The 25,246-nt window shown below is 38.9% G+C and overlaps 1 protein-coding gene across 2 annotated transcripts in view; it reads right to left on the bottom strand.

Annotated features, from left to right (window-relative positions):
- Positions 1-25,246, bottom strand: part of GAREM1 (GRB2 associated regulator of MAPK1 subtype 1) — a 206,399-nt gene that overhangs the window by 112,227 nt on the left and 68,926 nt on the right. For both annotated transcript variants that reach the window (XM_004386888.2, XM_012558551.1), the window contains exon 2: positions 17,490-17,630. In XM_004386888.2, coding sequence (XP_004386945.1) covers positions 17,490-17,630 — 141 coding nt within the window. The remainder of the gene's footprint in view (positions 1-17,489; positions 17,631-25,246) is intronic.

Below are 25,246 nucleotides of genomic sequence, written 5' to 3'. Positions count from 1 at the left end.
CAACCTGCTTGATGGTTCAGCTTTTACCATGTGGGAACTCATTAGAACCACAATATAAAAGAGAAGATGATTTTTAATGGCTCCTGTGACAGGTAAAATATATCATCTAATTTCACTTCTACCACCTCACAAAAGATTGCTCACTTATTATACAGTAATGTATGAATATCTGTGTTTTCAGGAGTGGAGCAGGGTTGAGGTGAGGTGATGTTATACATGCCAGGAATTCTGTTGTTCAGTTTAAATGTCTTTATTCTTTCAGTTCTACAGATGCTTGCTGTGGTGACTGATGTAGGGTTAGTCCAGACACGGGGTTTCCATTCAAATAAAAGCTCTGCTCTTTACCAAGCCAGTTTATACCCTGGGAACACATAAAAGACCTTTCCAGATAAAACTCCAACAGGAAAGAGGACAGACAAAAAAAAACCCCTCCAACTTGTGAGCTTTTCCTGCTAGAAGAACTTTCATTAAGAACATACGCATATTGGCTGACAAGAGGGTTATAGATAAAGGAAAGATGGAGAAACAAAAACAATACAACCTTAATCGAAATGCTTTCTCATACCTAAGATTACAGCCTTCTATTCATGATTCATATAGCCTGCCCATGAGAGACTCTGGAACACTTGAAGGAACAATGGGACTTACTATTTGCTACTTTCATCTTACTTATGCAATTTGCTAGTTACCAAAGCCATCCCCATCTTCTGCCAAAGGGTTATCTCTAAAACACAAATATTATGTTTTGGGAGTGAGCTCACCGCCTAAAGGATAAAATCCAAACCCAGAGGCTTATAAGAACTTTGTGATTTGGCCACTCTGGGCAGGCCAGAGATGAGTGCTTAGGCTTCGCCGCTGGGCAGCTCTGGGTCTGAACCTCGCCATCTATTGACTGTAGGACCTTGGCTAAGATCCCAAAGCCTCAGTTCCCTCATCCAGAAAAGGATAAAAAACCAAGCCAGTTTCTGTTGAGTTGATTCCAGCTCATGGAGACCCCATGCGTTGCTGAGCAGAACAACTCCATAGGGTTTTCATGGCTGTGACCCTTCAGAAGCAGATCACCAGGCCCTTCTTCCAAGGCACCTCTGGGTGGGTTTGAACCCCCAATCTTTCAGTTAGTAGCCAAGTGTTCAACTGTTAGTGTTACCCAGGGAGTCCCAGAAAAAGACAGGTTTTGATTAAATGAGGCCGTGGCTATGTGTGAGGCACCACTGAGCAGATGCTCCATGAGTGCCCAACTACTCACTATTCTGGGTCTTAACTGCTACCAATCCCTCCTCTCCAGTTGCCCCCATCCTCTCACCCACTGCCCAGCATCTAGTAGGTAGTGAATGAATATCTGAATATATCCTCAGACCTGCAGCAACACCCCTTCAATATATTCTCTCTCTCATTCTTGCAACTGCACTCTCCATGCAGTTGTCTGAACTTTAAAAAAAAAAAAAAAGCTGTTGTTAAAATATTGGGAAGGGAGAAGAATTAGCAGTAGAAGAGAAATTGTCACGTGCATCTATTATTTTGGGGAGGGGGTGGGGTGGGGAACGTGAACTATATCTCACACATATGCAACATATTAAAATTCTTAATTTCAATGGCATTTTGAGAATCATGTATTATGTAGACATATATTGCAATCTGAAACAGATGAGGTTTTCAATGTTGTTTTAATTCTTTTAAAATCTGTTTATTCTAAGCATTTATAGGTACACCCTTTTTTAATATAAAGGGGAGAAGAAAAGAGCTGGGACAGTTTGGGGAGATAAACAAAGCTTTGCAATCACGGAGGGCTTCTTTGTTGCCTCCTGAATTTTTCTGCCATGACACACACGGTTGCTGTCAGTCTCATGCTGTGAGTGCAGAAAGCAGTGTTGATTCACAACCTGTTCCACATTTTTTCAGCCTGGGCAACAGCTTGTTATGTTTTAGAAATCAGCTCTGACATTGACTTTTCTAGACGATGTCTGTCTGGTAGCCTCTGTCCAAAAAGTGAGAATTTCTGATAATGTATCAGAAAATCAAACTGACTGCCAATAAAAATAGAGAGTCTATGTCAGGGTTTCTCCACCTCTGCACTCTTGGTATTTTGGACAAGATAATTCTTTGTTGTTTGGGGGACTCTAGGATGTTTAGTGGCATTCTTGTCCTCTGCCCACTAGATTACAGTAGCACCACCAGCCCCCCATCCCCAGTTGGGCACCCAAAACTGTCTCGAGGCATTGTCAAATGTCTCAGTGGAGAGGAGACATTTGAGACCCCAACTGAAAACCACTGGTCTATGTTTAAAGAAAGAAATCATTTTTTTTTTCCTTAAGGAAGTAACAGTTATTAACAATGTGGACAAATCCCATAATAGATGTTTTGATTATAACAAAATCAACCTACATTATACATATCCTTCTTTACAGATGAATTTATTTACACAGTATTGAAAATATACAGCCAGAATTGCATTTTACTCAATTCGTCAAATTTTCCCAGGTTTCGACACCTAAAACTAAGAGTTCCTACTGGATGCAGGGAATAAGTAATTGCCAGATTATAGGTGAAACCCAAATCTTTATGGTATCTACCTTTTAGAGCCTGAGATTTGTATGCATCATTTTTTTTTTCTATCACCTGATCCATTACTCCAGACACACTCGTCTGTGAAACTCCTGTCCCTGATGGACCTGGCAGGCGTAAGAATTAAAATGGTGAAAACCAGGGGTTCCAACTGGAAAGACCTGGTTCGAACCTCTTGCTTCCATAATATCTAGATGTGGTCCTTAGTCTTCTGAAATCTCTGTAACACTTTGTACCCCAGGGTGTTTGTATATTGCTCTTTATCTTCCCACTGTTAAAGGCCCCTTGAGGGCAGTCCTTCTATCTCTCATAGCATCTAGCACAGGCTTGAATAGTTTAAGGTCTCAATAAATACTTTTGACTGAATTTAAATCGATTCATCTTTAAAAGAGGTGTAATTTAAGTTACAAGCATTTTTTGAGTGTTTTACAAAGATGCCTGAAAACTCTCTGGAGGACAAATCTGGTTTTTTAATCTCCTGAAGCAGGGAGATATAACTATAGTCGCCTACATTAAGGATATGAGGGCTGAGAGTGCTCTAATAGAGGCACAAACGAAATGGTGTGGGACTGTTGAATAGGAAGCGATGAATTCTGTCTGGGAGCACGAGATGAGATATAAACTAGGCCTTCAAGTGAACATGGAAGGGAAGGGCATTCTAGACCAAGTATCAGCTTGTTGTAGGGTAAAAACATCACAAAGTTTAGTAAAACAAAAAGAAAGTTTTATTTGGCATATATTCAAAAAGGCAAAAGTGAGAAATGGACAAGCGTGCTGCCAGAGCTGATATCTGTATGTTAACATCACAGATGGGTAAAATCATTGAAAGCTTCACCTTTTCACAGGTTAGCTATAAACTGCTAAGTCAACATGATTCTACATTTTGAACCTTGTCCTAACTATTGTCTTTATATCTCAGGGCCCAGCTGATGTGTTCTTGTGAGTCCTTTTGAGTCTAGCTCCAGCTGGGGTCACATACTCTATGCTCAAGGACAGGGAACAATGGCTCCAATATTATCTCCTAAATCAGGCTTGAACCAAGGTTTGGGTTTTGGGCAACAGTGAAGATAAATGGTTTGTGGAATACAGAGAGAGGAATATTTAGGAGATAAGTCTAAAAACCTCCTTTGGTGCAAAAGATGAAGGGATTTGAATTCCAGGCTGAATAATGGGAACTGTAATCTCTGTGCCCTAAGGAGTCCCAAACACAGTCTGTGTTTTAAGAAGATTCCATTGTGGGGAGAGAGAAGTGGGTAGGAGAAACTGGAGGTAGGAAAACCAGTTAGGAAGCTGTTGAAATAAACCCTGTGGGAGACAGTGAAGATATGAACTAGGCCCGGGGAGTTGCTGATGAGGAAAGAGTGAAAGATAAATCTGAGATTTTTTTTTTCTTTTAGCTTTCATTGATTCATTTCTTGTCTGGTTTTTAAGGAAAGGAGACTTCTTTTTCTAAATCTCCCAGGCTCGTGCATATTTGTTTAAACGGCTTCATTTCTCGCAGCTTCTTTTTTGCTAGGGCACTTTTTCCCCTTAAAATAAATTTTGTCAGCAAAATAGGATCTTCGAAATTCTCCCTATAACTAGGCTGAGAAAGTAACGATTTAGATTTCTTTTAAATACCCACGGTGATCTATTGGGATACTTCAGTCCTTCTAGTAGTAGTTCTCCCCATGGTCTCAGACACTGGATTTCTAGACTGGCAAGAATGTTTTTATCACGGGTTCCCACCGGAACGAACCAGTTCAAAGCTCTGTATGGATGATTAGGTAAAGCTCCTTGAGAAAGGTGATGTTTGAGGCAGGATTTCACATCTAGGTGATGACTATGATGTATGGGGTCCCTGGTAGTACAAATATGCTTGGCTGGTAACTGAAAGGCTGGAGATTCTAGTCCACCCAGAGGTACCTCTGAAGAAAGACCTTGAGATCTACTTCTGAAAAATCAGCCATTGAAAACCCTATGGGGCACAGTTCTACTTTGATACACATGGAGTCACCGTGAGTTAGAGGTGAATCAACGACAACTGATTGTTCTTGTTATGAAGTGTGAGCCCTCCATACACAGAGTATGGAGTAAGGCAGGGCAGGGTTAGGCGTATGTGAGGAAGGAACAGCCTGGTGTTGCCTCACCAGGCTACCTGTGGGAGAGCAGCGCTCCTGGTGCTGGGGCTCAAACGGACGTCAAGCATCAGAAGGGCCCAAGTGTTAGACAAAGTCTGCACTCGTGAGGGGAACACCTCTGAAAAATTCTGACTAGCGGCAAAATAATAACCATAGCTGAGGAAAAATAATCTGACAATAGTCTAGGAGACTGATCAGAAGAGGAAGGGAGGCAAGTTGCACAGCTGGGTCTTTAGACCAGGTGAGATACAGTGAAGGCAGACTGAAAAGAAGGAGCAGCTTTGACAGGGATTGTGAGGTAGAAATACAATCACTTTGGGGTTGTGTTAGTTTCCTAAGCTTGCCATAATAAAGAACTACAAGCTAGGTGGCTTAAAACAGAAATTTATTCTCTTACAGATCCGAAGGCTAGAAGCCCAGTTATCAACGTGTCAGCCGGGCCATGCTCCTTCTGAAGGCTCCAGGGAAGATCCCTTCTTGCCTCCTCCTGGCTTCTGGTGGTTGCCAGCAATCCTTGGTTTGTGGCTGCATCACTCCAATCTCTGCCTATGCGGTCACATGGCATTCTCCCTCTGTGTCTACATCTCTGTGTCTTCACACAGCATTTTCCTCTCTGTCCCTATGTCCAAAGTTCCCTCTTTGTATAAGGACACCAATCACTGGATTAGGGCCCACTCTAACCCGGTATGACATCATCTTAACTTGATTACATCTACAAGACCCTATTTCCAAATAAGGTCACATTCTGAAGTTCCGAGTGGGCATGGATTTAGGGGGGTCACTACTCACTCAATCTAGTATGGGGGCAAGGAAGAAAAAGGCCCCATGTAGAGAGGACTGTGATTCCCCCACAACTGACTGATTTTATTAATGGAAGTAAGCAAGCCAGGATGATGAAACAGTAGGAAGGGTGGTGAAGAAAAACAACCATCACTGAGTATTAAATTTATGAGTTATAAAAGACATGAAAGGAGAAATGGAATATTTCAAATATACATGTGCCCACTGCATTTAATTTACCTACAGTAGTTTTTAACGTCTGGAAAAGAAAAGCTCTGTGCTATTTTGCTTGTCTCACACTCAGTCATCAGTGTGATTTGCTATTAGGGGCAAACCTCATGATTTTCTGTAAACTAGTTCTAACTAGTTGGAGCTACTGTAGAATGTACACCTTACTAAAAATCAGCATGGAAGTGTCTGACTCATTCCTCCTCTTGTTCCAAATGTCACAAAAGTTCACATGCTGTGCATGGTTTGTCGTTTTTCTGTGGACGAGGACACTGGGCAACTACCCAGATCGGTAAGCAGTTTAACAGAAAGCCAGTGCACAATTTTGCTGGATAATGAGTCATAAAGGCAAGTGATTCCAAACCTAAGAAATGGAGTGACTTCAGGAAGTTTTACTAGCATTGCAATTCGTTTTGGAACTCATTAATAAGTCTGTTTCTGCAAAGAAGAAAAACTCTAAACCAATTCCTGCAAGCTAAAAAGGAATCTTTTAAAACATCACACTACTTCTTGGAGATATAAATCCAATATGGAAATAAAATTATGAAGTGAGACAAACACATTCCCATCCATGCTATAAACACTCCATTAACAGTGTGGTCACAGGCAGCTTGTTCAAACTTTCCACCTGATGTTAACCATACTATCTCATAGGCTAAATTATACTTGTGCTTAGGTTGGCCCTCTCAAGTACCAATCTCTCATTGAGTACCTACATCTTAGTAGAAAAGAAACAGAAAACAGCAGCCTAGGAGTTCTGAACCACAAATGTCATTCCTGTTTCGTGCCAGGTTGGGTTTTTGTTTGCTTGTTTGTTTTAGCTTTTGTTTTTTTTTTGTTTTGATCTTAGATTTTCTGTTTGTAGATTCGGTATATGATTCACAAGGATTCTAAGAGCAAATAGGGTGAAATGTGAAAGCAGCAATCACGGAATTTTAAAAGTTTTAGGAAATGTATTGTACTCGCTTTTCTAGAACAATCAAGAAAAGCCACATAGTGTGGCACCAAATAACTTTCAACTGTATTTGCTGGAATTCCCGTCCCACATCTCCCATAAAACTCGTTTTGAGAAGAAAATTTTAAAAAAAAGAAAGAGTTCTTTTCTCCTCAAGTCTTACACACACACACACCTCTACCATCTCCTTAAATCACCAACACCAATTGGGCCAGCCCAGAGAAATCTGCTATAGCTGTCTGTGAACAATCAAGTCTCCAAAGGAAGCCACTAGTTAGGATGGTTCCACCACACTGTGAAAACAGAGTCATTTCTTCCTTAGTTCGCCATTCACTGGGTTGTTTCCACAAACACTTAACAGTGGAATGAAAGACCCAATGAAAGGTGAACTCTCACCCCTGCAGAACTTACACCCCTTCAGAAAACATATAGGATTCAAGAATGGAGGCAGAGTGGTTTTGATAATATCACTTTAGAGTTCTACAATACAATTTACTTTGCTGTTGGCTGCTATATCATAGAGTCAATTTTTTTTCCTTTTTATTACAAAAATTTTCAAATATAGAAAAGTAGAGAAGGGTGTAATGAACACCCATATACCCTTCACCTAGTGTTAACAACTTTAATATATTGCCATATTTTATCCATTTTTATCCGCTTGTTTTTCCTGAAGTATTTTTTAATAAATTATAATCACATTTCACCTCTATAAATAATTCAGTACGCATCTAAAAAAAATAAGAATATTTACCTTCATAACTCTTATTAAACTATTACCACACTTAACAAGGAGCCCTGCTGGTACAGTGGTTAAGAGCTTGGCTGCTAACCAAAAGGTCGGCAATTTGAATCCACCAGCTGCAGTTCTAGTCTGTCCTATAGGGTCTCTGTGAGTCGGAATCGACTTGGTGGCAACGGGTTTGGTTTTTTTTTGTTACACTTAACAAAATAAAAATAATCCCCTAATATCATCTCTTCATGAATATCATTTATATTCAAATTTCCTTGGGTTATTATTCTTAAATAATTAGAACTGAGACTAGAAAGATATACCAAAGATTGGTGATGATCCTCGATTCATTCTCCTACCAACGGTAGATGCTTACATGGTTTCTTTATCCTTGTTTTAATGTAACAGGATGAATATCATGTGTGACAGATACATCCACTTTTTATCTGACCCTAAAACTATGTTATGTTGTTGTCACTGTTAGTTGCTGTCATGTCGATTCTGACTTATGGGATCCCATGTGTGCAGAGTAGACTTGTTCGATAGGGGTTTTCAAAGCTGTGATGTTCTGGAAGCAGATCACCAGGTCTCACTTTCGAGGGGCCTCTGGGTATATTCAAACCACCACCGTTTCAGCTAGTAGTTGAGTGCTTAACCATTTGTGCCACCCAGGAAATCTGAAGGCAAAGCTAGTTAAATGTCATCATGGGGAGGAGACAATGCTAAACAGTTTAATAATAATCTACAACCCTTGAACCAGTAATAGGGCTATAATAACTCAATCATTAAGAAGTGGTGAAGGAGAGAGTATCAAATGCCTCTAAAAGGAAAAACGGCAGACACAATGCCCCAGACACCAGGCCACTATATTGCTTAATTAGTTTCTTTTTTTTTTTTCCCTTCTGAATCATTCCCCTTAGCCTAGAAAGATACCTCTGACTCCATTATTTTTAGAACGTGAAATATTAAAAAACCTTTCACTCTTCTGTTCTCTCTTGTAGCTTCCCTTTAATACAAAACGTCTTGACAAAAATAGTTGATACTTGCCTTCTGTTTCACCTCCCACTCATTTCTAATGCCCTTTAGCAATCTAACTTTCCTCCCTTTCATTCACTGAGAATGTTCTTAGAAAAATCACCAGTTTATCCCTAAGCACCACTGGAAAGACCCTTTTCCCAGGCGTCCAGCCTTTGATACTGGTGACCTTCCAACGTGGGGGTCCCCACTCATGGCCTTCTCCATTGTCAGAGGCGCTCTCCTGGACAATCATCTTCGCTGTCTCTGTTGTCTTCTTGGTAATTTACTCAGAGATAGGAATGTCACCTCTATACAGGTGACTTGTAAATCTGGAAAGGTCAAGATTTATACGCCTACTTCATCTCGTAGGGTTATTAGAATACAAGCCGGCAGCTGTGTTTGAAAGGAGAGAAAAGCGAAAGCTTTACTTAGCTTACTGGCTAATTCTAACAATCTCTCTTCTCTAGGATGGTTAGAATGCCTTCCACGTATCTAGCACTTTCCAAGGAATGATGGGGGGGGGGGAGGCTCTGAAGCCATATCCTGAGTTCAAATCACACTCATTAGCTTTGCTATATTACAAGATACTTAAGATCTCTGAACCTCAGTTCCTGCCTCTGCAAAACACAAATAATAGAAGCCACCTCATAACTGTGCTGTAAAAGTTAAGTGAAGAACGACTGTGATCTAAAAATTCCATTATAAAAATAGAATTAGAAGATATTATTTGTTAGATATCTAACATTTATTACTGGCAAAACTGGCTGGGATAATGTTCCCTGGCATAATAGATTAGTTCTTAGGACTTTTTAAAAGAAAGTTTAGTTATTTTCCATTTTATCACATAAACTTTAGCCCATGTAACACAGAAAGTACTCGAAGTGTTGTTCAACACTAGCAGTTACTTTGGTAAATGGATGATTCATGTTAATTAAACTCACAACCCAGGAGAATAAAATTAGCTTGCTTCGACATTTCCTTTTGTTCAGTAATCACAATTCAAAGCTATGTTAAGATACCACATTACTATAACTTTGCCCGAGAGACAGATACTGCAGATCCCACGTTTTTAAAAACAGGCACTGCCTATGTAAATCCAGATGCCTGCTGCATAAGGGCTGTGCAGACTGCCTAGGCACTTCTTACCAACACTGTGCTCAAGTGGCACTGATTTCTGCACATACTGCAGTACTGAGATCATTTTAGCTTGTTACAGATTCACTGGATTTGCAGGACGATGGGAATTTTAAAATAGATGCCAAACGTGGCTGGAGTTTATCTCAGATACTTACGTTGCAGCGATCTGCTCATCCATGATGACAGCAAGCTTGCCGCTGAATGATTTAAATTTTCATAAACCCACTCAGAATTCCATTATTTCTCAAACTGGTGGATCACGAATATACAGACCCCTTCACATTCTCACCTATTTGGTTTATCAATGCTTTGTCTCCTTGGAGGGTTTTCTTTGCTGGCTGACTGGTTTTTATGAACGGAGGTGACGATGAGGAGCTTACATTTCTTTGGTACTCATCGTGGGCCAGCATGGTACCCATTTACACAAGTGCTATCTCAGAATCTACACAAAATTTTCTAAGGTAAATCTCCATTTTATAGATTACAAACTTGGGGTATAAGAGGTATCTTAGTTATCTAGTGCTGCTATAACAGAAATACCACAAGTGGGTGGCTTTAACAAACAAATTTATTCCCTCAGAGTCTAGGATGCTAGAAGTCCAAATTCAAGTCACCAGCTACAGGGGAAGGCTTTCTCTCTCTGTTGGCTCTGGGAAAAGGTCCTTGTCATTGATCTTTCCCTGGTCTAGGAGCTTTCTCAGTGTAGGGACCCTGTGTCCAAAAGACACACTCTGCTCCTGGCTCTGCCTTCTTGGTGGTATGAGGTCCCTCTCATCTCTACTCCCTTCTCTCTTTTATCTCTCAAAAGAGATTGACTCAAGATACAACCTAATCCTGTAGCTTGTGTCCTGCCTCCTTAACATCACAGAGGTTAGGATTTACAACACATAGGATTATCAGATCACAAAACAGAGGACAACCACACAATACTGGGAATCATGGCCTAGCCAAGTCGACACACATTTTTAAGGGACACAATTCAATCCATAACAAAAGTTAAATAATATTCTAGAGGCAAAGGCATATCCAGGTTTGCCATTAGAAGTGGGCCTGAAGTCTATATGATTTTTAAATAAAGAAAAATCAAATTATGAATATAAAATTAGGTTAAGGGTCTGGAACGGGCTAGCACAAACAAGGAGCCCTGAAGCATGAGCTTCAGTGGTGACCAAATTGGGTGTGTTTGACCAATACTCTGAGCTACAGAGACAAAAGGAATTTGATGAATAGATACGAGAATTGTAATATAAAAATCACTGATTTACAGAAACTCTTGGCTATAATAAAGTTATATTAGTTTTTTTAAAAAAATAAATGTTTCTTATTTAATAACTGGGAAAGCAAGTGAGTTAGCAGTATCAGATAAAGTGTCAGACAGTAATTTAGATGTTCTGAGGATGCAAAAGGCAGAGAGACTCTGAGATCTGTATTGTACGTTCTTAGAAAGTCTTTGCCCTTTTGGTAGCAATGAGAAGTTAGGGAGTTTAGATAAAATTTGTTTGTGATATGCCTTGAATAAAACTTGTGGGAAAGCAGTAATTACTTTTCTAAACATTATGCCAATTTTTCCTGAGTGGTTTTTCTGCTGTTAACAAAATATGTGATACTGACTGAACACATTCTTTCTCTTGGAATCACTTATTTGTTACACTGAGAAAACTCTTTTTTATCCAAGATTTGAAACTAATTTTGCCAGAATGAGGCAAACTTTTATTTTTTCCTCCCAGAACACACCTAATAACTTCAGAATTCAGATTAAGGTGTCTCTTTACCCCTATTTCCGGGTGCAGTTCTGATAAGAACTTCAAGTCACCTTTATCTTTTCTCAAAGTTCTTTGAAATGATTTCTTTTCACATGAGAAATTGTGTGAAACTCTCATATAGAATCTGAGAAAAGCACTCTGAATTGCGATTTCTTAAAAATACTCAGTTTTACTACTTTCTGGAATATACCTGAGTAGAGCTGTGTACGGCTGCCCAGGCTGTGCACTGCACAACTCCAAGGACACCATTTACAGAGACAACAAAGTGAGGGAGGTTGCTTAAAACCACCCTGACTGAAAACAGTATACTGACTGAAAAGAATGGATGCCACCAGTGCCAGAAAATAAAGACATGCTCAAAAAAAAAAAAAAGAGAGAGAAAGGAGCAAGCTAAAGAGATACATATGCCAGCATGTACCCAAACATTCAAATTTAGAACAATTCAAGCATCAAAATCAATAAGGATAGTAATATATCAAATCCCATTCAATAAAATCAGAATCTTTAAGTCCATACTAATAAGAGTAGGTATGTAAGTAAATAAATAGGAAGAAGGAAAAGCTCTTCCTTACAGTAGAATGACAACTAACAAATAAAAGAAAAAATAGAGTTAAGTTAGCATAATAACATTTTCCACCTTCCTAGTAAAAACTGAATCAGGCAGAAATCATTAATGGCTGCTCAACTGGGGTGAGGCTGGAATGGCAGAGTATTAGAGAAGGAAGGAATAGGATACTTATAGGATCTCAAAGTACACACCTAATAACTTCAGAATTCAGATTAAAAAATCTGAATCCTCAAAATCCTATTAATCACAAAAATAAATGGAAATTATCTACATAACTATATATATGTATAATTTGATAACTATTTATATCATATAAATTATCTTCATAAGCGCAAAGGGTCAACAGGTATCTAACACTTATTTACTTATAAACCTATTATGTTCAGTACAGAAAACAGACTGACACTCATGACTCATTCTGTAAGAGATGAGAAGGTTGGGGGTCAGGGAGATTAAGTAAATGGAAGTGAAACAACTACAAGAGAAATAACGAGATTGACACAATGCGTTGACACAACGTGAACAACGTAACCAATGTCACTGATCGTTACGTCTAGAAACTACGGAACAGGAGTGGGTTTTGCTGTGTATACTTTCATCAAAAATCAAATTAAATTTAAAAAATGGTAATTATACAGCAGAAAAGTCAGACAGCACCTTAAGTGATCAAAATGAACATCACCAATAAAGGGCAAACGGACATCCCTTGCCTCCAGATGCGTTACTAGGAGAGAGACACCATCGCTTATGTAGTAATCCCAATCTAATCACAGAAGATGGAGAAACTCAAGGTGAGGGCCATTCTATAAAACTTGCCTGTATTCTTCAAAAATGTCTACATCATGAAACACATGAAAGGCCGCCAGATTAAAGGAGAATAAAGAGACATGACAATGTAATACAATAAGTGGATAGTGTCCTGGAGGGAAAAAAAATGCAAGAAAGCGCATTACTGGGCAACTGACAAAATTGGAATGCGGACTACAGATTAGATAAAAGTACTGTTATCATCGTTAAACGTCCTGAATTTGCTGAGAGTACTGTGATTACATATCTTTGTTCTTATGAAATACATGACAAAGTATTAGGAGGACGTACGCTGCCCTCTCTCAAATGGTTCAGAAAAAATAAAACTGTGTGTGTGTGTGTAAGACAGGAGAGGAGAAATGATAAAACAAATGTGAGAAAATGTTAAAAATGGATAAAACTTGGTAAATGGCATAAAGCAATATATTATACTATTGCAATCTCACAGTGAAAGTTGAAAAACAAGATTTAAAAAAAAAAAGGCTGCCAAAATAACTTTGTGAGTTCAGTCTACTTTCATGAGCTTTCTGCTTTTCTAATTACTTTTCTAGTAATTCGACTTGCAATTAGTCATGCAAAATAAAGGTAAATCCTTAGGAACACTTTGTTGCTACTGTTAACATCACTGTTAACATTTATGAAGCACTCACTGAGTGGCAAGCACTCTGACAGGTGTTTCGCTTGCATTACTTCTTTTATTCTTCACAACTATCCTAAAAGAAAGTCACGATAATTATCCTTGTTTTATAGATGAGGAATCTAAGACGGAGACAGATTTTGTAACTTGTCCAAGGTCAGACAGTAAATAGCAGAACCAGGAATCAAATGATTACAAAGCTGATGGGCTTTACCACGAAGTTAAACTTATTTACATTATTAATTTTCCTCAAAGTGCAAGAGCTTAATCTAAACCTCAATAAAATTCTGAAAGATTAGTAAAATATGCATGATTAAGGGTTTCCTCTACTAAAGAGACGTAACAGATATTTTTGGTCTCTACAATTTACTTTATGCTCTTTCCAGGTTGACCTTGGTACTAAATATGTTCTTAAAAACAAAACATATTCTGCTAAAACCTGCAAAAGGCTCTTATCAAGACTCACAAGTCTCAATTTTACACTATAATCAAAATGCATTATCCTCCTGCAACTCTGTTAGCCTATAGTTTTTTTTTTTTTTTAAGATTAGTATATTACTAAATTGGCCTGTGTTTGCAAAGCGAGTTTCTTGGTGTTATCTTAACACGTGAAGCCCAAAACAAAATGATCAACTGTATCTATTTGTACCTTTAAACTTCCACCTAAGCTCCTGGCTGAAATGATTTAGGAATCCTGCTTAGAAAAGATACTGACACTTACGAACATCCATTCTACTTTGCCAAACATCAAACAATCTTGTAAAACCCATCTTATTGTTTCAAGTTTGTCTTTCTTTAATATATTTTCTCTCATTTTATGTCAAGTAGTGTGATCTTAATACCTGTGTCTCCCTTTAGTCTTGGGACCTCAATTTCACTTTAATATATATACAGACATAATTTGCAACATGATGCCTGGTTAAATATACTATGATTGTCCTCACAAAGAGTAAGCTGCTGAACATTTCCTATCCATCTTCCCAGTGAAAGCTGAGTGGCTGTTAATAAAAATACGTTTGAAACATTTAAACATTTGCAGATGTTTGAGGAAATTTTATATACCTTCTAAACACATGACACTGGGGATGTCCATTCCAAACGGATGAGTTTCCAACCTTGGCTGCATCCTGGAACCACTGGGGAAGCTCCTGAAATCCTGATGCCCAGCCCACTCTCCAGACCAATTAAATCAGAACTTCTAGATTTGGGACGCAGACATCAGTCATTTTGAAAGCTTCTTAGGTGATTCCAACATGTAGCCACGTTTGCGAACCATAGCCTAGATCGAGCATCCACACCATAAGAATTATATATTTTGTGTACAGACCCAAAGGATTGACAAAGATGTTTTAGAATTGGTCTTTCTTAGGAAGGATGTAGAGACCAACTGAAGAGTGAAGATACGTGAATACACAGGAAAAGGTAACTTAACAGAAGATGGAGGATGTGCGTCAAATGAACGTGGTACACAATCAACACACTGGAGATCATGCTGGGATAGCAGGAGACACCTGCACCCTCCTGATGCAATGACAGGCTCTGATAAGCAGCATGCCTGTGGACAGCAGCCCCAACAGTGGGATGGCATAAATGGAAAAGTACCTGGTGTGTTCAGTATGTTCAATAATATACCAGGAGATGACTAACCTAGCTACAGTGGAAGGTTCACTCCTGGGAGTAGACAGGTTTGGAGAAGTAGCCTAGAACTGGCCTGTGCCTCAAGGGCCTTTGACAAGTGGAAGAAGCAGGGAGGGGTAGTATGGAGTCTCCGAAAGAATTTCAAGAAATGATAAAATGGAAGCATTCTTTTGGGAAGACTGATTTGACAGAGCTATTCACAATGGTTTTGAGGGAAAGACTAAAACTTAATCTACTAACAGATTAGGTAAAATCATATACATGATGGAGCACAGCCTTATACTTTTCTTTTCAGTTGGGTCTGATTGTGCAGATCTTACCTGTTGTAGGAACCACCCACAGGAGAGATGGCGCAGCCTAGACAGCTAGTCTTGTTCTTTGCCCCTATGAAAACTGCCCCTTTTGCTTGGCTCCCAAAGTCACAGTTGTAATACACTCACTCCTCACTTATCGACATGGTTAGGTTCCAAAGACTAGTTCGTTATGACAAAAATGGACTTTTTTGAAAATTTTTTAGAAAATATGATCATAGAAATAACAGCTAAGATTTACTGATATACTCATTCATCACTGTGAGGACTCTGGTTAGGTATTATTTCTCTGCGGAGAAGGAGGCTTGGAGGAGACAAAGCCGGATAAAGCCAGGCTGCGTGACTGGAGGGCCCATGGCTTAACCACTTCACCTTCCTCCTGTGCTGGCTCAGAGCTTCCCTCATGGAGCCACCTCCAGGGCTCTACTCCCACCCCTGCAAGCCCTACGCTCACAGATCCCGGAGCCTGCTCTGCCCTCTGGGTCTGGCGAGTGGCTGAGGTGCAGGGCTTCCTGTGAGGATGCTGGCAGGCTGCGTTATCAGGTGCCGAGGCCAGGCATCATGGAGGCAGAGGCTTCAGGCCCAGTTCAGCTCACTTTGGGATGTCATTAAACTTGCATGCATTTTTTCCAAACACCCTCTCCAACACCGCTTTCTTTCCCACCCCATAGCAAGTCTGAGCTGCAGGGCATCAGCCCACACAGGAGCTGGAAACCCAGAACAGGCGCCAGCGTGTCTGCCTGGAAGCCATGGCTACCATGCCCGCAGCCACCATGCCCGTAGCCTCCATGCCCGCAGCCTTGTTAACGTTCAAAAAAGTCAGACAGTAGATTTTTCACTGTTGTTGTAAATGCAAAACGTGGGATACCAAGATAGTGGATAAGTGAGGAGTAGGTATACTTTATGCAGCTATATGTTCCTCCTTTTTTCCATGAAAGATATTCCTAGGGCTAGGAAATATATTCCAGAAAACACTGTCTCAGGACTCTGGGATTCTTACTTGTAAGTTTTTTTTTGAAACAGTAGAGGAATTTTTGAGAAGCTGAGGGATCCCTGGGTCGTGTGGCAGATTGATAAAGACTCCTAGAAATCAAAAAGGGCACCCAACTATTCATTCACTAGATATTTATCGAAGGCCTATCATCTGCTACTGTTCTAGGCAGTGGGACTAAACAAGGACCTTTTTCCAAATAGATAACTCTCTGGGAACTGTAAAGGTCTCACTCAAAAACACAGGGAATTCAGGGTTATGCAATTTATAGCTAATTGTTTAAAGTGTACAGCTACAGACTTTTTAAAATATAATTTATTTTATTTTGTGGTTATTGAGGATACACACAGCAGAACATATACCAATGAAACACTTTCTACATGTACAATTCAGTGACATTGATTATATTCTTTGAGTTGTGCAACCATTCAGCTACACAATTTTTAAACATTGAACATTAGCACGGAAAAGGTCAAGACCCTTCTTAAGACACTATAAGCAGCAGAAGAGTGTAACGTAATATTAGCTTTTTCAAAAACTGCATTTATAAGCTAACTACTATAGAATGTTTTTTCAAGCCACTAGAATATAAGCTGTGCATTCCTTGTCTACTTTGCTCACTGGTGTCTCCCATGCTCCTAGAACAATGTTGGCACATAGAACATGCTCAATAAATTTAGTTGAAAAGTATTTGTTTAACAGAATGCAGTTCAAAGTGAGATGAGAAGGCAAGTATTGTCCTCATTTAACTAAAGGAGGAACCTCAAGGCAGTGAGGTCATCTCAGCTGCCTGTGCTCAAAAGGCCTAGCTGAAAAGAGGGACACATCCAAGTAATCTGAACTTCCAATTCAATACTTTTAAAACCACATGACAATGCCCATTTATAGCCTTTTGTGAAAACGTTGCCTCAAAGTCATTCACGAAAGCAATTTTCAAGTTGTGCACATTGGTTATTCATAGACATAACCACTTGGAAGCTTAGGGGTTGGCTACAGGTACTGATTTTAATTCCAAGACTACAGAGAAACTCACTATGTTTGTAAAATTTTCATCTTATAAGTATCTAATAAGAATTCAAGTTTAAGAACATGCATTACTTACAAAAACCTATGACAAAATTAATCTAAGCTTTCATTGGTAAATAAAATGACCAAACAATTCCTGTTTTCCCACTAGTCAAGAAAAAAATGAGCATGTTCAGTTCTTTTCCTGCAACTTTTCTTGCTCCTTGAGAAGGGGCTTACCTGCATAATGCACCGGAATCTCGATCTTTGGCCCAATGACATAGTGCCCCTCCTCCAAGCTATGGGCAGTGATGGTCGTCCACTGACGGCACGAATGAATCAGAAGGTAGTCGTTTTCCCGTAGTCCTTCTATGCCTTCTCCTAGAAAATAGAATTTTTTTATGAGAGACTTAAAGAGTTCTCATCCACTTACTACATACTCTGCAATAAAATTCCATTAGTTAAAACTTCACTAATGCATAGATTGTTCATTCCAAGCTGAAGTTCACCTCTGAATTGGCAATTAAAAAAAGTATCCCATATCAAGCCGACAATGTACGCAGGATTTCATTAAAAAAAATTTCTACTTATTTGCAAACAGATTTTCAAATACCTCGTTTAAATACCTCGAAAAAGTGGGGATTCAAACTTGGGTCAGGCTGATTCCAAAGCTTATGCTTTTAATCATTACGCTGTTTATATTTCAATGACAATAAAACGACCACTTATTGGGTGCCTACAATGTATTTATTAGGCACTGTATTAAATGCTTTGAATGTACAGGTATCGCCTGCTTTTCAGAAGTTTGCTTTACACCACTTGATAAAACCAAAACTAAACCCGCTGCGTCGATTCCGACTCGTAGTGACCCTACACGACAGAGTAGAACTGCCCCCGTAAGTTTTCCAAAGAGCTCCTGGTGGATTCAAACTGCTGACCTTTTGCCTGTCAGCTGAACTCTTAGCACTACGCCACCAGGGTTTCCCCATCCGGTAAAGCATCTACGTAAACGCATCCGCCGCCGTTCAAGATGGCAGCTTGACCAAGCTCCTCCTTTCATACTCCTCCGCTCTTGTTGACCAGAGCCACATCCAATCAAATGCCTGGTGACGTAAAAACGTATAAACGCACGGTGCCTCGCGCGATCCCATCCTAGACTTGTCGTCCCCGGCGCATTTCTGTAGGACTCATCCTTCGGCGTAGACGGTTAATATAAATCCCGCTCTTCTGCGGGATGTGAACCCGAGCCCTTCCACCCAGCCCCATGTGCCAGCTAGGCTACCGCGGCCGTCATCAACACCACCACAACCTCTCAGCCTTCCAATGTGCTCACTGTCTTCCCGATTCTGGTAAGTGAAACTACACTGTCCATACATTATTTTTACTTTATATACGCTGTGTATTTATCATATCATTCCTGCTTTTATTGTATGTTAGTGTTATTTTAGGTTTTATGATTTGAAAGGTTATTTTTTGTCTGGGAATGCTCAAATTTGTTTTCCCATGTAAATTAATGGTAATTGCTTCTTCACTATACGTCATTTTGGCTTATGGAAGGTTTTATAGAAAGGCTCACTTTTTGGATAGCATGGGAAACCTGTATTATTTCATGTAATATCGTAACTTTATGAGGTATTTTTCCTTCTTTTCACATGAGAAACATCAAGGTCCAGGATGTTAAGTAACTTGTCTAAGCTCACAGGCTTAATAAGCGAAAAAGTGGGGATTCAAACTTGGGTCAGGCTGATTCCAAAGCTTATGCTTTTAATCATTACGCTGTAACTACTAAACAAGAGCATTGGTGACTTAGTGGTAGGATTCTCATCTTCCATGCAGGAGACCGGGGTTCGATTCCCAGTAAATGCAACTCATGTGCAGCCAACACCCATCTGTTACTGGAGTTTCACACACTGCTATAATGCTCAACAGGTTTCAACGGAGCTTCCAGACTAAGACAAACTAGGAAGAAAGCCCTGGTGATTTACTTCCCAAAAAAAGCAGCCAGTGAAAACCCTGTGGATCGTAATGGTCCCATCCATAACCGATCGTGTAGGGAAGGCGCAGAACTGGGTAGCATTTCATTCCATCATGCTAAGAGGTCGTCATGAGTCGAAGGGGTGGGGGGTAGTTCGCATGTTTGTAATTTTAAACTATTCCTCATTCATTTATCCAACCAACATTTACTGAGTATCTTTTATACATAAGGCAATGGGTGAGTGGGCAAAAATATAAGTAAGATTTCGTCCCTGCATTCAAGTAGTTGACATTCTCCTTGGTGAGAAGTGTTCATAAGTAATTTTGTATAAGGTAGGACATGACTGAGAGGAACAGGGAACCTAGGGTGGGGGTGGGAATTTCCAACACAGAAGATCAGGAAAAAAATCAGAGAATATATAAGCTGATCTTTTCTTGTGGATGAGCTGGGCTTCAATGAGAGGGAGGCAATGGGAGCCAGTGACGGGTTTTGGATAAAAGAATGCCCAAAGCTCTACTTTAGGAAAGTTAATCCAGCAGTACTATGAAAGATTGATCAGAGGAGGGTGAAAACAGAGCCATGGGGTATATGCAGGAAACTCAGAGATAAAACACACTGTCATTCAGGGAAAAAGGAAAAATGTAGTTTTCTGCAACTAAATTGTTATATCATAAAAACGATTTTAATTTTATTCCACAGTGGGTTCTAAAGAGGCATCTGAGAAACAACTGCAGCCAGGTTAATCCAAATGAAAATTTAATGTTAAATCTTACTGCTAGCTGGTGTAATAAACACTCTAGCAAGAGGATCCAGAACGATTTTCAAAGCCACAAAGTAGTAAGAAACCAATGTCTATTTTGGAGCTTATGCTTTTTTTTTCTTTAAAACAACTGAACCATGTTGCCTGCTTTAGACAAAATAAGAGTTTCACAGAAATTGTCTAGAAATAAAACTTAGCATAATCACTTAAAATATCCTACGGTAGGCCACTAGTAGAGATACTATATTAAATGAATTCATAAAGTAAACAATTTTTTGTGATATAATTATCCTGTTGCTTAACTACTATGTACAACATACTAAGATTTATATATTTAGCTCAATGGTGTAGTTACAATAAGTCTTAAAAGAACTGTGCGTTAAATTCCAAAATATGTTAGTGCTATCCTGAAATGGTTCTAGGGCCCTGGTGGCACTCGTTAAGCGCTTGGCTGCTAACCAAAAGGTCGGTAGTTCGAATTTACCAGCTGGTCCTTGGAAACTCTATGGGGCAGTTTTACTCCATCCTATAGGATCACTATGAGTCGGCACCCACACCATGGCAACTTGGTTGGGTTTGGTTTAGCATGCTTCTGCGATAAACCTTACTTGCCTGGTTTGAGCTTGATTCCCTCAACATTGTTACATACGTTGTAAAATCAGTTTTAATACCAGTATAACCAGAACTCATGAAACTTTCAAAGTAAATCTGCTTTAACAAAGAATCAATTCCAAAATTTAAAATACATATTTATAATCTGGACATGTACAAACTGATAACTCTTCTTTCTGCTCCCTTGGCTTTTGTGCCAACATATTCTCCAAATTCACCTTTCTGATCTCTCCTGTTGCCCCCTCTCAGCTTCACCCCCTTTATATTAGCCAGAACTCTAGGACTTAATCAAGGTTCCACCCTTACTCTGTACACCCTTTCTCTGTCCTTTATAATCTTATACACATCTCAAGAATTCAGTTAGGTATGGACTACTCCTAAATTCACGCTACCAGTTGCTAACTCCTCTTCTGAGCTCTGATTCCTGACTTCTGTCTTCTATACATTGCTATGTGGGTGGCCCCCAACCATTCATTCTGGCATCATACATTCATTTGACAAACACTTTCTGAGGACCAACAATGTTGATATAATGGTGATATAAGAGGGAACCAAGTACTTGTCCTCATGGAGCTGACCTCTTAGCTGAGTTTTCAAGCTCCAGTTTTTCACTCTTCAACTTATTTAAATATCGCTGCTAGGTAAATCTTTAAAAAATACAGCACCGCAAACTGAATAACCAGAGCAGAAACAATGAGAATGTTCATGCACTGTGAAGAATGTAACCAATGTCACTGAACAACTTGTGTAGAAATTGTTGAATGTGAACCTAAAACTGCTATGTAAACCACCAAAAACACGGTAAAATATTACCTATATATATAAACCTAAAAAACAAAAATAAAACAACACAGTTCTTATTCCTCCATTTACACGCCTTCAACAGTTCCCAGAGAATGAGGCCTTAATTCCTTGGCCCAATACTCAAGGCCCCCCATGATGTAGTTCCAAAGGGTCTACAACCTTATGTTCCCAATCTTTTACCAGAGCCGGAAGGAACCATTCTCTGTTCCACATACACCCTGAAGTTTCATACATATGCGCCCGCTCCTCAATTTTTGTTCCCTACCTGAACCTTTATCTCCCAACTCCTATTTACTCAGGTCTTAATCCTACTAATTCTTGAAAGATCAGCTCAAATGTCATCTTCATGCAAATTTTCCTGATTCCAATCCTAATTCTTTCATTTAAACTGCACCGATTTTGTAGCTTTGTTCATATTCTTTGCTTAATTTGTAAATTTGTTTTAGAGCTGAGTGCAAGGAACTTAGATTGACTTTTTTTATGTTTATAACTATTTATAGTTTAAACTATTCCTCATTCACTTATCCAACCAACATTTACTGAGTATCTTTCAAGCACAAAGCAATGGAAAAGTGGGCAAACATATAAATAAAATTTGGTCCATGTATTCAAGAAGCTGACATTCTCGTTGGTGAGATGTATTCATAAGTAATTTTGTATAAGGTAGCACTAGTCTATTGTGACTAGTGCTATACAAGAGAAACAGGGAATCTAGAATGAGGATATGCTTTAAGCGACACTATAATAAAATTCATTACAGTTGCATATATCAGAATACTTGAATAACTGCAGTGCCTTTATATATGAATTACTTCGGATATGTCTAAATGAGTTCAAGTAGTTATATAACATCTACCACAGTAGAATCCAAGTTTCTATTAAGTGCTTTTTTTTAAAAAAAAAAAAAAAGAAGACGACGACAAATTATAAGTGTACTAGATTACAACTTAAAATGTTTTCATACTAAACCTGTTAGCTTATGCTGATGACTTTACTGTTACATTTGGGATGAATACAGAAAATAAAACAGACATATATCCTTTTTTTTTTTTTTGCCATTCTCATTTCACATACAGCAACAAAATAGAGAAAAGAAAAAGCCGATTATATATGACTTTACACAACTCTTTTTAAGTTGTGTGATGATTTTGGTAGCTAGTGAATCAAAGTGTATTTGATTTTCCACATTTGTGTGTCTTTGTTCTGGGTGTCGCATTTCACCCCAGAGTAACAGGCTCAGTCAACAACATCATGGGACAGTATCCCTACAGAAGGCATGTGCTTTTAATCTTTTCAACTCCTAAAATACCAACTTTCGATTTTGCATAGCAAATGGATAATCTAATATTGCTGATTTATTTTTTCTTTTTATATGCTTTTATCTCTGATAGGCTTCATTTCTTCTTAGCACCTTAGGAGAGTCCTATCTACTGTGGATACTCAAGTATTTGTTGACTGACTGATAAGATTCCATTGAAATAATTTGATATATATATATAAATAAAAGAAGCCCTGGTGGTGCAGTGGTTAAGCACTTGGCTGTTAACTGAAAGGTTGGCAGTTCAAACCTACCAGCCGCTCCATGGGACAAAGATGTGGCAGTCTGCTTCCATAAAAATTTACAGCCTTAGAAACCCTATGGGGCAGTTCTACTCTTTCCTACAGGGTTGCTGTATAAGTTGGAATAGACTTGATGGTAGTGGGTTTGGGTTAGGTTTTATATATTTATATGAGAATCAGATTTACTGAACTTGGTATTGTTTTTCTCTGTAATGGCCATAAATTATTCCTGTGTTATATAGCTACATCTATCAACAATGGGTAAATTAATAGATTCTACAATTTCAGTATTGCCATTTAATACAAATCTAACTCAATAGTTGTGTGTTTTTTTATTTTACCAATGTTAAAGTAACGCTGGTCACGTGATGACACTGTACTTTTACCTCCTCATTGGTAATAAATTTTTTAAAAAGTTGGCATTGAGTGGATTCTGACTCATGCCGACTGCATGTCAGAAACTGGCTTATTTTTTGGAAGTAGGTTGCGAGGCCTTCCTTCTGAGGCACCTTGGGGTGGACTCAAATTGCCAGCATTGGCAGCCAAATGTGTTAATTGCTTGTACCACCCAGGGACTCCTTGGTAGTAAATAATGTTACTTAATTTTAATTATGTATTTACTAGACTTTACATTCTTTTTCACTGAGAAAGATAATTCAGTAAATACACCACTGCATTTTTCTTACAACTTAAATTAATACCTCTAGTGGCAGGGGTGATTACCTAACATGTTTCCTCTTCTCTCTGGGTACACGGTAGACTATATTGCTAACTGTCCTTGCAGTTAGGTGTTGCCATGTCACTGAATTCTAGCCAATGCTGTGGTGGGAGCAGAAATAACACTATCTACTTCCTGGCCTGGCTCTACCATGAAAACTAGCCACAAGCCATCCTTTGTACTCTCCTCAGCCAAGGGTTGACTATTGACTCCCAGGAAGACCCTGGAACAAGGTGAAGATAGCACAACTGTCAGCAATCTCGGTTCCTTAATTAATACGTAGAGGAACAAACCGCCTGCCCTTGACCTAAACATAAACTCCTGTGATGTTATGCCAGAACCTGTTGTGCTTTTCCTTGTTGGTTACAATATGTGTTAGCCTACCTTAACTAGAATATCCGTATGCATGATCTTCGATACCAGCAGTTTCCTTAGTATAATAGTCATGAAGGTTTTGTTACAGAGGCTAGTTTTTCTAAGTAGTCTTCCTACATGAAAAAACTACCTTTACTTACAAATTTACCTTAACCTAGCAAAGTAAGGTAGTATAGACTAAAAATTCCTTTCCTCATTCTCTTAGTTATGTTTCATCCTATAAACTGAGGGGTATTAATTATATGATATTTAATTACCACTCTCAGACATTTTCAACGAACAAGGTCCTAGTTGTTTTACTGTCTCCCAAACAAACAACAAATATTTACTGGAAGAACAGAACATGGCATTGTGATAATAGTTCTACTGTCCCAAACGATTACAATCTAAATTACAGGGTGAGGAAAGAAAGTATGTGTGGGGGGTGACGGGAAGGGAAGGGCAGAAAGAAAGAGATGATATCATAGCAAATTGCCATAGAGCAATGAAAAGAGTAATCATGAAATCACAAATTAAAATGCTGTCTGTAATAAAAAGGCAGTAAAGTGTTCCAAAAAGGAAGTAATAGAAGGGGAGGAAAATCCTGGAGGAAGTAGCTAATTGGCAACCAACTAATTAAGAGGGAGAAATTATAAAGCAATCAGGATGTGGTTATAGGAAATCACTAAAGCACAGGTAATAATTTTGAAATCAGTGGAGACTGAAGAACCAAAATTTCTTTAGTGGAAAAGAGAGTTCTAGGAACAAGAGAAGAAATTGCTTTTAACCTAATGGGAATGGTTGAGGTGTTATAAGAACATGTAGAACTGATGAGGAGGAAAATTCTAGAAACAGACATAGGTATCAACAAATAAAGGCATCTGAAGCTACTTGATCATTAAGACTTCTGAAAACCAGAGTATGGGTAAAAACGATAAAGCTTTTGGGAACAGATAGCATGAAAGCACAGAAAAAATGAGTGTCTGAGCAAGCACAATGAATAATTTTAATATCTTAGAAGTCACCGATAACATTCCATCATCCCAAATGCCAAACAATAGAATGGTCCCATAATTATGTACATTCACCTGCACTTCTCCGCTCATCCAGTTCAAGAATCCAGTACATTTCTAGGAGTTGATATGTTGTGAACACTAAGGCATACCTTGTGGTTCATAAAAAGGGCTTTGGAAAAAAAGTACAAATAACAGCAT

The sequence above is a fragment of the Trichechus manatus genome, unplaced genomic scaffold (genome assembly GCF_000243295.1).
Source record: "Trichechus manatus latirostris isolate Lorelei unplaced genomic scaffold, TriManLat1.0 scaffold00175, whole genome shotgun sequence".
NCBI classification, from domain to species: Eukaryota; Metazoa; Chordata; class Mammalia; order Sirenia; family Trichechidae; genus Trichechus; species Trichechus manatus.
This window is presented reverse-complemented; position numbering and strand designations above follow the sequence as displayed.